Here is a 12,206-nt window from a genome sequence, read left to right as displayed (position 1 = left end):
AACAATAAAATATTAATTTTAAAAGTTTCTCACTTTCGACAAAGCATTTTAATTAGGTTATGTGTGATATGTTAATGGTATACGGGAATTTTAATGTTGTATACTGTAGACTCTTACGATTCACTTCCCCTGATTCGAACATCTATCATTCGAATATCTCTATATTTCGAACCACATTTCCCTTCCTTTAGATCATTTTACCCCGTAGATAGAACTTTTAAAGATCGAATTACATAAAGTAGCCATTTCATCTCCCTCTGCTAATCTTTCATGGGTGAGAGAACTAAATAGAAAGTTTGGTGCAATTTATATTGACGACAACTTTTTTGCTTGTCTTGAAACCGATGACGAGGAAATGTGTGTAACGCTGAATTCTGATCTTGATTACCTTTAGGGTAAATATCCGCAACTACGCTGAAAGTTACGGGTAGAACGTGAGATTATTTGATAAGTAAAATGTGATATAAAAAACACTGATAAAAGCACGCAAAAAAGGAGTTGGTATCACACCTGACGACTACATCGATTTTGACCAAGACGTGAGCACCAACGAAGGTATTTTAACAGAGTAAGAAATATTAGCTCAAGTTATTAGTCAAGATGATTATGACCAAGAGAATGAAATGTTCGATGAGGAGCAATTCGTTAAGCCTGGAATAATTGAATTCTGGAATGCTATTGAGATTTTGGAAAAGTTTAGTTTGCTTTCTCGATTTGGCGAGCAAATGATATGACCGTTGAATATGCTTGATCGTTTTGTGGATAAGGAGGAGCAACACTGCAAAAACCAAACCAGTATTCATGATTTTTTGCAAAATAAGAAATGCGTCTGAAGTAATAGAGGAGATATAATTCTCAAGATATATAAATGGATGTATCTATGAAGTCTATTTACTACCACCAACCTTGATTTTTGGACAAAACTTCACAAAAATTTATGAACTTCCCCTAATTCGAACTTTTTTTTTTCGATCCCCTGCGAGTTCGAATTACAGAGTCTACTGTATATGTATATTTTTTAACTCAGTTTTTACTGTTTAATAATGTAACTTTATATTTTAGCTGAAGATGATTTACAAATAAATTGGAATATATTCTAAATATTTCAATGTCATGTTGGTTTGTTCATAAATTTGGAGATAAAGCACCACAATGTTTTTGACACAAACATAATTTATTGTTTAAAAAACAGAACGTAAGCATACTCCTATCATGATCGATTTTTTTTTGCATAAACATATCCCAGCCTTATATAAATAAACATGTGATCGTGAGGAGAAAATAATTTACATTTTTGTTCACGACAGCATTTACTAAGTGTTTTTATCAGTTAAGGTTTACGTAGACATTCGAAATCGGGCACAAACAGGAAAAATAAGATGCTTTGTTTTGCTTGGTTGTCAAGATGTCAGCCGTAAAATGGGAAGTCAAACAAGGAGGCATCAGGTGTTCAATAAACACTATCTCTTGGATGAAGAACAAGCAAATTTATTTAATGCTAAAGAAAAAACCCCTCTTGCCTCATTAACAAAAATTTCAATATTTACGAGCTATTTCTTATTTCGAGTTCGAAATAGTGTGTACTAGATTTAAAAAAAAAACAAATCAAACAAACTAATGAACCAATTCCAAAAATTTGTTGCGGACGGAGGGACATAAGGTCATTTTATACGACCTCAACTAGGTAGGTCGAAAAAAAATGTATTCCAAAAGTGCGTTAAGAGATCAAATGAAGATGAACGTTGTTAATCTATATTATAATGCCCGTATACGTCTGTCCGTCCGTCTGTCTGTCACGCAAAATGGTAGCTTAGCTGCGCAATAGCCAGAAGCACGCAATGCGGTATAAAAAGGACGGGCGAACCAGTGGATTTTCCACGGGCTAACGACTAGTTCAGATACTAGTTACTACTACTAGTTCAAATACGGTAACCTTGCTTTTGATCGAGGTTTACAAATCGTTTGCTTACGATGGGAAACCTTCAAAAGAAGTGATAAAAAACTTTTGAAACGTGAAGTCAATTTATAACTGCATCAAATTTTGTTCTTTAGATGTTTCTGAACAACTGCATTACTATATTTATATTTACACAACGCTATAGCAACTCAAAATAATGAAATTTCCTACCCCAGCGCTAGAAAATGTACGATAAAATAGAAATACCTAAGCCTAAAGTTTCACAAATGAGAAAAAATTACCACCTTCAGAATTTTTTTTACTAAAATGTAGAAGACTTTGTTAAGTTATCCTGCCAATATAAGAAAATTTGTATATGTTAAAAAGAAATAAAAATAAAATTTTAAGCAATATCCGGCAGATAAAAAACTCCGCACGTTGTTAGTAAAAAAATGGCAAATAAAACAGTTAGTCGTTAAAATCGAACCGCTTCATCGATATTTCTGATATTCACACGAATATCGTGTAGAACTACAAGTATTTGTGTCTACTCATGGAAAGGTCGTTTCTCGACCAGCTCCAGCCTTTGAGTATAACCTCATTTGTCCACTTCTTAATCGGAATCATCACCAAAAGTTAATTTGGATCCTTCAAACTTTTGAATGGAACCCTTACTTGCTGCTGTAGGACCCCCACCGCGGCCGCCACGCCCTCTTCCAAAGCCGCCACCACGTCCCCTTCCACCTGATCCACCGCGACCTCCACCACGACCACCACCGAAACTTTCTTTAGGCGTAGCAAACACAATATTGATTGCTCGGCCATCAAGTTCTTGATTAAGCATAGCTTTTCGCGCTTTGGTAGCAGAATCGACATCATCGTACTCCACAAAGGCAAATCCTCTGGAGTTTCCAGTTTCACGATCTTTTACTACTCGAGCATCGTTAGCTCCTTCAAACGCCGCAGCGAGACTATAATTGTCTGTGTTGTAAGACAAGTTTTTTACCATAAGGAGCTTTGTCGGAGTTTCGTTATCGAACCTATTTCCTCCGCCACCAGAGCCAAACGAACCTCTTCCTCCTCGACCACGTCCTCCAGAGCCAAAAGAACCTCTTCCGCCACGGCCGCGTCCACCACTCGATGGCGTTGATTTGTTATCAGCGTTATCACATCTTATCCTACGCCCATCTAACTCTGAGCCAGATAAATTTATGCATTTAGCAGCTTCTTCAGCGCTATCAAAATCAGCATAACCAAATCCCTTCGATTGGCCATCACGTGATATGATTCGAACACTGGTTGGTTGCAGATCATTATTTTCTAAAAACTCTTTTAATGTTTCTTCTACAGTGCTATATGCCAGTCCACCAATAAAAACACTAGCGGGTTCACCTTTTGACTTTTTAGGAGTTTTAAAATTATTATTGCTTTCGTCATCTTCATCGTCTTCAGCTTTCCTTTTCTTAGTTTCTTGAGCTTTAGCTGTAAAAAAAAAATATATTATTTCATATGCGCATCCTTTATAACTATTAATCTAATATAAGCTTTCGCGTATTATTAAAAGTTAACCCTTCCAAAGATTTCTTCCAAAGCTAAATTTAAAACTTAAATATGCTTCGACTGAATTTTTTTATCGCTCATAAACTCTTAGAAATCGATGCTCTTACGACGACGTAAACTCTCGCGAAATTAGTCAAAATTCGCGTTTTATTTGCACTTAAATAGTCGGCGTGATTTCATTTAATGTACCTTTCTTCTTCTTTGGTTTCTCCTCTTCATCGCTACTTTCTTCAGAGCTTGACTCTTTAGAAGCTTTCCTTTTTCCTAAATCACAAAAAGCTCAGTAGTTACTTTAACCAAAGTGATAGTATTATAAAAAAAATCCAGAACATCACGAAAGCAAACAAGAAGCAGGAAGAATGGAAAATAACAAATTTTATTTTTCAGGTGTTCATCAGCTGTTTTAAGAGTAACAAAGAAACGTTGGTACAGCGTAAAGGTACCATACGACTAAATTTTCCGCTTGAGCGTAGAAAGCTTAAGAGCATGTTTAGAATAAAATCGCTGCCGTGAACAGAAAAAACTTTTGGCTACGAAATTAAAAAAAAAATAACAACACAGTTTTTTGGCAGCGAATTAAGAAGAAAAAAAAAAAAAAAAAAAAAAAAAAAACGTAACAGAAAATAACAACTAAGAAAGTCGAGAAAACTTTTTTATGAAAAAGGGGAAAGTTATTATTTACTGTTGGTTCATTAATTTAACTTCCAACGGTCCCCCAACAAGCAGTTGATTTTTGTGGTTGTTAGAAAAATTTGAAAAGAATTTATGAATCCATAACTTTTATTCACAAATTCAATGCTAACAGGTCTTTCTGCTGTATTTAAAACACCAAACACTTTTCTGAAAAGTGTTTTTATTTTGTGAATAAAGAAGTGCAGAAGAAATTGTTTTTACTAATATTTTTCTTGAATAAAATGGATTGCGCAATTGTTTACATTTTCTTCTATTTCACTGGTTAAAAAGCTTGAGAGAAAACATACACGTTGAAAAAGTTGAATGAGTTCAAAATTTTCAGAAATGCTGGGGAGTGTCTTTTTACGTAGAGTCAGCGGTCATTCTACTTCATTGCGCATGCTTGTGGGAAAGCCTTTTCCATTCGAACGAAAAACGCAGTTGTATGGTAACCTACCGAGAATGAACTCAATTTAGTTCAAAAGCACTAACTTGACTTTGTTCTCTCTTATGCTGTACTAAACAGTGAACTTTAAAATGGTACCTTTTTTCTGTCCTTTTTCTTCTTCTTCTTCTTCGTCACTGCTTTCATCACTTGATTCGTCCTTGGCAGCAGCAGCTAATGTAAAAACATTAAAAAAAATAATGTTATGAAGTTTTTATATTTATAGTTTCTTGAACATTTTTTTATTATGCCTGAGTTAACTCGCATGTAGTAGGATTTAAGTAATTAATGATGGTAAAAATTTTAATGAATTTTTTTTAAATAAGCATATTTTGAGCCTGATCCTGGTTTTTCATAAACATATTCCAATAAATCTTTTTTGCATTAAGCATAACCTTAGCATATTTTGAACCTGAAAAAAGTAATTTTTATAAGCATCCTTAAGCCTCATTTTGGAATTTCAATTGCTCAAGAAAAAACATGTAGTTCCTCACAGATTACCATGGTAGAGTAAATTATTTTCAAAAGCATGTGTAACTAGTGATATCTCTAATGTACCTTTCTTGGTGGCAGCTTCGGGTTTCTCTTTTTCGTCATCCGAACTTTCCTCTGAACTTGATGCGTCTTTTTTTGCAGGTGTTTTCTTAGCAGGTGCTATAACAAAAGATATTATAAGAAAGATATCATCACTCACTCCAATTGTAAAAAAGCTCTACATAAGAAATAAGTAGCAGTGATAATAAGTATGTCAGGTCACTGATATTTAAAAAATTAGTGCAAAAACATTTGCAGATAAATAGAAAATGAGATAACTGTATAATTTATTTGGCAATCTTGTGCACTTTTTTGAATAATGAAAGCAATAAAATAAAGTTAACATTTTATTAGTAGTTAAGCTGTACGGATTATTTATGTTATACCTTTCTTTGAAGCTTTTTTCTCTTCCTCGTCAGAACTTTCTTCTGAACTAGATTCTTCTTTTTTGGCAGCCGTTTTCTTTACAGGTGCTATAACATTACATAAACAAAAATAAACAAGTGTCTTGTTGGATTTTTGAATACTTATGCGATCCAAAATTAAAAAATAACAAGTTAGCGAACAATTTATCACTCAAGTTCCTCAATACCATTATGTTCACATTTCTCAAATTAAAAACAGGAATGTATCTGGTAAAGCCTTTGATTTTAACTATGTACATTAATCTTATATAAATAATACGTTTAAATTAACTGTCCACAAGTATTTTCCTTTAGGAAAAAATACATTGGTCAACCTGTCTTTGTGGGTGCTTTTTCTTCCTCATCAGAACTTTCTTCTGAACTGGACTCTTCCTTTTTGGGAGTCTCCTTTGGAAGTGCTATAACATGTGAGGATGTTTACTAACCAAAGATGAAATGTTTATTCATCAGATATGACAATTTTTTTGTACAGTGTTGGCGGTATGTAACGTTTATTTTAAATTGCAGTAATTATATAAATATCATTCATTATTAACGTTGCAAATAAACATATGTTCAATTTTTGTCACATAAATCGAAGGGCAGGATATTTAGGACATTTTAGGTTTCACCATGTTACAGATTTTATTTTATAAATACAGGAAAATTTCAGTGTTTTTTTGTCAAGACGATCTAAATTATTCACGAAAAAGTCCAATTCTTAACTACCCTTAAAAATCCAATAAGCTTTTCAACTTCCATTTCTAACCCTATAAAGTAGATTTAAAGACTTACAAACTTTCCTCAGATTTGAAAGTTTTATATTTTACTTTAATTTTTTTTTTGATTTTCGCTACACACCCAAAAAACAAATAAGTATTGCAGTCTATTAGTCCAATGGCACCAAAATGAACATTAGATTAAATTTTAAACAAAAGAAAAACTTTTTATTTTCATTAAAAGTATAGTATATTACAGGATTTTATCATAAAAGCCATTTCCAAATAATGAAAAAAGAATTTTTTGCAGAATTTAATTTTAATAAATCCTTAAATAAATACTGGGAAAATTTTAGCAGTAAAAATAAGCCTAATCTTGCATGGGTAATTTTTTTACTAAACTTTTTTTAATGACAAGGAAAACATTTGTCAACCTTTTTTTGGTGGTGCTTTTTCTTCCTCATCAGAACTTTCTTCTGAACTGGACTCTTCCTTTTTGGGAGTCTTCTTTGGAAGTGCTATAACATGCAAGGATGTTTAACTAATATGGATGCAAAATACAAAACCTCCAGAACCATATAGATTCGGACATTTTATGAGAGGCATTCAATAAAGCATAAACTTTCAGTATACAAAAAACAAACTGTCAATTTGACCTGCAACTACATTTTGCCTTCCAAGAGCAAAAAAACGTTCCAAAAATTTGTACAATGAAAATAACACGTTGTTAATCATTAGGGATATACGGTATGAATAAACAATCAATATTTAGATCAAGCTTCAACTGAATCATTCAAGAGTTTATATTACTTGTGGGCCAATAATGTGAAAAAATTGGTGATTTTTATTCAATTATAACGCTGTTTTTCTTGCCAGTGGTTAAATTAAACATTTCTTCTGTTTTGAAAAAAAATCTTTTTTAGAAATAATTGTTACTAATTTTTTACAGATTCCTGATAAAAAGTTGATATTATTAAACTTACTTTTTTTTGGTGTGGGTTTCTTTTGTTCTTTTTCTTCATCTGAACTCTCTTCGGAACTAGATTCCTCTTTTTTGCCAGGTGTTTTCTTTGCAGGTGCTATAACAAAAATATATGCATGCATTATTTTAAAAGATTTCCCCTTTCATCACCAATTGTGTCAATTTCATTAAAACAAGTTGTGAACAAACAAACCTTTTTTAGCAGCAGGTTTTTTTTCTTCGTCTGAACTTTCTTCTGAACTCGATTTTTCTTTTTTAGCAGGAACTTTTTTTGTGGCTAACAAAAAAAGTTCAATATTACAAATACTGAATTTAGTTAGAAAAATAGACGCAAATCATCTCCATAGTAATATACCCGTTTGTCTGCACCTGTGACAACCATATTGATAAAAAAAATATAAAAACTGAGATTTTTTTATTAAAATGTGGTCTCGTTGTTTTGATACAAACCTCCATCCAGCTCTCGAAACAAAATGGTTTCTTGAAGCAAGTTTTTGTCAAAATAATGTTAAAATCTCAAAAATTGAACACAAAAAGTAAACTGCATCAATGTGACAATGCGACATAGTTCATATGTATGAAGCACTCATCCCAGGGCTATATACAATTCATTTTTCAACTTATTCTGCAAATAAAACCGGTTGCAGTTGCTATGATAGGGTAAAAACTCCTGCAAAATATTTTTAAAAGTACATACCCTTCTTAACTGCAGGTTTTTCATCTTCATCACTGCTATCATCTGAACTCGATTCCTCTTTTTTAGCAGGAGCTACAAAAGCAAAAACAACAACCGTTTTAACTTAATAGGATTTAAGTACACAAGATTAATTAACAAACCATCTTTCGCACATAGCTAACTTTGGCACTGTTATAATAAAAGAAAAGTTTAAAATGGACTAAAAGAAAGACAGTATTTTTGAAGTTAGAGAACTAAAAATGAAGTTAAATTCCTCTGGCCAAACAAAAATTATTAATTCTTTTGAAACTAAATTGAATGCACTTAACGAAAAGTATTGAAAAAAAGAAATGGCATTATTCCCAAAAGGTGAAAAATGTTGATTTGCCAAAGCCTACTCTTGAACAGCTAAAGACAATCAAATCTGGAAATAGAATATAGTTTAATGACAATCTTTGTACTGCTTGGAACGACAGATGTATGCACATGCATTATCTGCAATAAAGAATGCTTACTCCTATTTGTACTACACTAATACAAAGAAATTCCTCACTTTTCTTTGGGGCTGGTTTTTTTTCTTCCTTGTCACTACTATCATCAGAACTGGATTCTTTTTTAGCAGCTGGTTTCTTTACTGTTTCTGAAATAGTTAAATATAAAAAAGTTGGATAACCCTAACAAATTAGACTTCCAAGTCAAATAATACCTTAAACACACCATACCTTTTTTCACAGGTTTCTCATCTTCTTCACTGCTACTATCTTCAGAGCTAGAATCCTTTTTAGATTTCTTCTTTATATCTACAACATTAACAAAAATTCTCTTTTTCTTCAAATGTCCTTAAAATGATTAGTTTTTCAAAGAGTAAGGAAATATACAAATAAAAGTAGCAGATAAATCATCCACTCAGTTGTTCTGATTTGAGGAAAATTGTGTAATTTAATAATTAATCAAGACAACACTATTGAAATGAAATAAAACTCTTTTTGAATAAATTATTTGTTTCTTTTTGAAAAAAATAGCTAATTAATTAGAATTGTACAAAATTAAGTGGTCAATAAGGCAGATGGCTGAACTAGTGTCTTTTTGATATTTTTAAATTCATATGGTTCTGTGACCACTTAGAATCCTCATTAAAAAAAAAAGATACAGGAAACAAAGATATAAAAATATTCTTTTTTTGAAAAAAATTATTTGTGAAAACCATCATTCTCTTTGTAAATTGCAAGCAGCCAATTCTAACACTAGATGAATAGTGCACATCATAGGTATTTTTGTTAACTGCACCACAGCTACAAGTTAGTCCAAGCTAATTCCATGTGAGGATAATAATATCAATCAAAACCCTCCTTTTGAAATAGCATAAAAAATATCTACCTTTAGCTTTTCCATTTGATTTGCCATTTGCAACACCTAGGAAAAATAAACACAGACATTAGATAACCTTGTCAGATGTGCACTAACACATGCACACATCTGAATTTAAATCCACTTCATTCTGGAGTGATGGAATCCAATCTGATAAAGTATAAAAAAAGGGACAGTAATTTTTTCCTTATCCGAAGTTAAGGAAATAGAATACTTTGTCTAGACTCTCCTTACATGTTATAACAATATTACTTAAACTTTAGAATTTCCGCAAGTACTTTTTTGTTTGCTATCGTAAAACCAGGTAAATGTTAAATACTTTAGCTTAAGGATGGAGAATTCACCCTAGCACACCATGGTTTGCGATTCTGGATTCACAAGCTTTTTTTGCTAAATTGCCAGTTCATGGCATAATAGTGGCAGCATGAAGCAAGTGGTTGACTTAAAAGTCTAATCCATGCTAGCAAGGCAAACAGACACATATAAATTAAACTCCACAATATTTGTAACATCTAAATTTAGCCAAAAATCCTAACGCAGTGCATTATGTCTCATTCTTTTTAACTTAATTTAAAAGGGCATGATGCTTCTAACTGCCTAATTGAGTAATAATAATAATAATAATAATAATAATAAATATTTAGAGTGGCTAGCCTAGAAAATCACAAAAACCTATAGTTAGTGGATTGTTTCCACTGGGGGCCACCAGAACAAAAAGGAACAAAAAATGATAAACCTAGGACTGCCTCAGCTCAATCAAACATAGTAACATTTATCATCTGTGAAAATGGAAAAGAAAAAGAATAAAAAACAAAAATTAAAAAGTTAAAAAGTGATTTCGATTAGAATTTGCCAAATACATTAGAGATGGAAGTCTTAAAAGAAAGCAAACTTTCATCACAGGTCACTTGGTCTGGAAGATTATACCACACTAGTAAAAAGTTGCTGATAGTTTTAAAATTTCTGGTATATACAAAAACAATTTTCAACTCGCACACTTTTTAGATTTCATAATTCACCACATCACATGATGGCCATATATTATAAACCTCGTAACATTAGATTTCTAAAGAAAATAGGGCTAGGGGTAAATTTTAGGAAAAACATTGAAAAGGTATAAAACTACTCCATATTATAGGACATTTTGCCATGTAAAATATGCATATCTATTTAGATATCTATCTGCAACTATAGAAATATAATATATCAATCCTGTTGCAAGTGTTGTTGTATTTTAAGTGTTAACGTCGATTTGAGGTTCCAGGTCAACATAAACAGTTAGGGACAACTGCAAGGGACAACTGCAAACTATTCCGCCTAAATAGGCTATGATAGACAAATTAGGCGAAATTTATCTCCTAACTAGTCTATCAACATTAAATTAGCTTATTACAGCCTTCTGGTCCGTGGTCGCACCAATCTTCAAGGTTAAATGTTATGGTGAGTTTTGAAGATATTGCTTTTAATTTGTTTTGCTACTAATCCGCATGCGCGCAACATATTTTCCGATGCCGAAAAAGACTATTTTGATTTAAAAAAAGATGCCGCATGGTTAGGCTATGATGTCCTAATTACGTTATAATAGAAAAAATAAGCTACTTGGACAATCTCGCCCCAGACCTTGTTCTAGTCGATTGGAAATGAGTTTGGTTGGTGCACATGTCACATGTATAACTTTTATATCCGCCATGCAAATTCTATGAAATTTGACCTAAGCAAAGATCACTAAGTCAGTAAGTAGTACAGGAAAAATAGTAGCGCGACCAACAAAGATTGCGAAGATATCGTCGATTAAAATTTTTCATCTCCTAAATGGACTATTCTCTCCAAGTTAAGCTATTAAAAATCTCCTAATTTAGCTACTAGCTTATTTAGGAGAAATAGTCTAATTTGCAGTTGTCCCTAACTGATAAATACAGACCTAGAGGTTGAACCAGACTCTTTGATTCTTTTTAAATATATGCTACAATTTGTAATTTGTGTACAACATACTCGTAATTTGGAGAATCACTTAACTTGAGCAGTGTAATTTTGTGTTTTCAAGAGAAAAACAGGCAATTGAGGACAACAGATATGAAAAATGATTACCCAATTGTTAAAAATTTATTGGCAACAACAATAAAAAAAATTAGGATATAGAACTTACCATTAACATTTTTCTTTGCAACTTTAGTAGTTACTTCTTCTTCGCTCTCATCGCTAGAAGACTCGGGAGGTGGCGGAGCCTTTTCTTTCTTCCCTTTTTTTACCTTCTCGGTAGTTGACTTAATTTTAGTTTCAGTTTTTGACTTAGCCATAGTTATGTTTATGTAATGTAGCAGTAGTAGTAATGCGTTTTTGGGGTGATTTAGTTCAGCCGAATCGACTGACTTTTGAACACCACGAGATTGAAAGGAATGTTGTTTCACATGGTCGAGAAAAAAGTCACGCTTGGAACCCCTGTGTGATTGATGGATGATATTATCAAAACGAGGCTAAAATAATTATTCTTGCAAAAAGCCACGGACAACACATGGCTTTCACTTTCACTGCCAGCTGGCAAGCTGAAAACTCTTTGGATTTCAGGAGAGCCAACGCTCCTTGCGTAGCATTACGTTGACAATGAATTAACAGAAATGCATAACCCGAAGCCTGACAGAAATAAATCTCTTATGAGGGGAGGAGAACAATAGGCAAACTAGTTCAGTCACGACACCACAAGGTGTCAGGGGTTTTCTTTTCTAAAACCAGGCATAATTATATAGCTAGATAACAGCTTCCTACACATTCAAAAACAAATTATTTTTCCAACCAATAATTGTTTGGGAATATGTTTAATCATATCATTAAGTGCATCACTCAAGCCAGGTTCCCCTCAATTTAATAGTACGTAAGTAGCTACTAAGTAAGAAGTAAAGCCTGGTTTCCTCACTGGTGACATAATCTTGAGCACAAACATAGACACAAATA

General features: G+C 32.7%; 1 protein-coding gene across 4 annotated transcripts; it reads right to left on the bottom strand.

The window, feature by feature from the left end:
- Positions 1 to 2,039: 2,039 nt before the first annotated feature.
- LOC130657359 (uncharacterized) lies at positions 2,040 to 11,671 on the bottom strand. 4 transcript variants are annotated; one of them, XM_057460339.1, is made up of 14 exons: positions 11,404 to 11,671; positions 9,267 to 9,302; positions 8,612 to 8,689; positions 8,443 to 8,529; positions 7,911 to 7,982; positions 7,407 to 7,490; positions 7,215 to 7,310; positions 6,666 to 6,749; positions 5,848 to 5,931; positions 5,495 to 5,581; positions 5,133 to 5,228; positions 4,674 to 4,748; positions 3,647 to 3,721; positions 2,040 to 3,379 (listed from the first exon to the last, which is right to left on the bottom strand). In XM_057460339.1, exons 1-14 carry the CDS (start codon positions 11,552 to 11,554, stop codon positions 2,511 to 2,513), a joined length of 1,974 nt encoding a protein of 657 aa, XP_057316322.1. In that variant the 5' UTR covers positions 11,555 to 11,671; the 3' UTR covers positions 2,040 to 2,510. The 4 variants fall into 4 exon arrangements, with proteins under 4 accessions (XP_057316322.1, XP_057316323.1, XP_057316324.1 ...); XM_057460340.1 differs by lacking the exon at positions 5,848 to 5,931; XM_057460341.1 differs by lacking the exon at positions 6,666 to 6,749.
- Between the last annotated feature and the right edge of the window lie 535 nt (positions 11,672 to 12,206).

Source organism: Hydractinia symbiolongicarpus, chromosome 9 (assembly GCF_029227915.1).
Source record: "Hydractinia symbiolongicarpus strain clone_291-10 chromosome 9, HSymV2.1, whole genome shotgun sequence".
Lineage (NCBI taxonomy): Eukaryota > Metazoa > Cnidaria > Hydrozoa > Anthoathecata > Hydractiniidae > Hydractinia > Hydractinia symbiolongicarpus.
The sequence above is the reverse complement of the archived record's forward strand: the minus strand, read 5'-3'. Positions and strand labels throughout refer to the sequence as shown.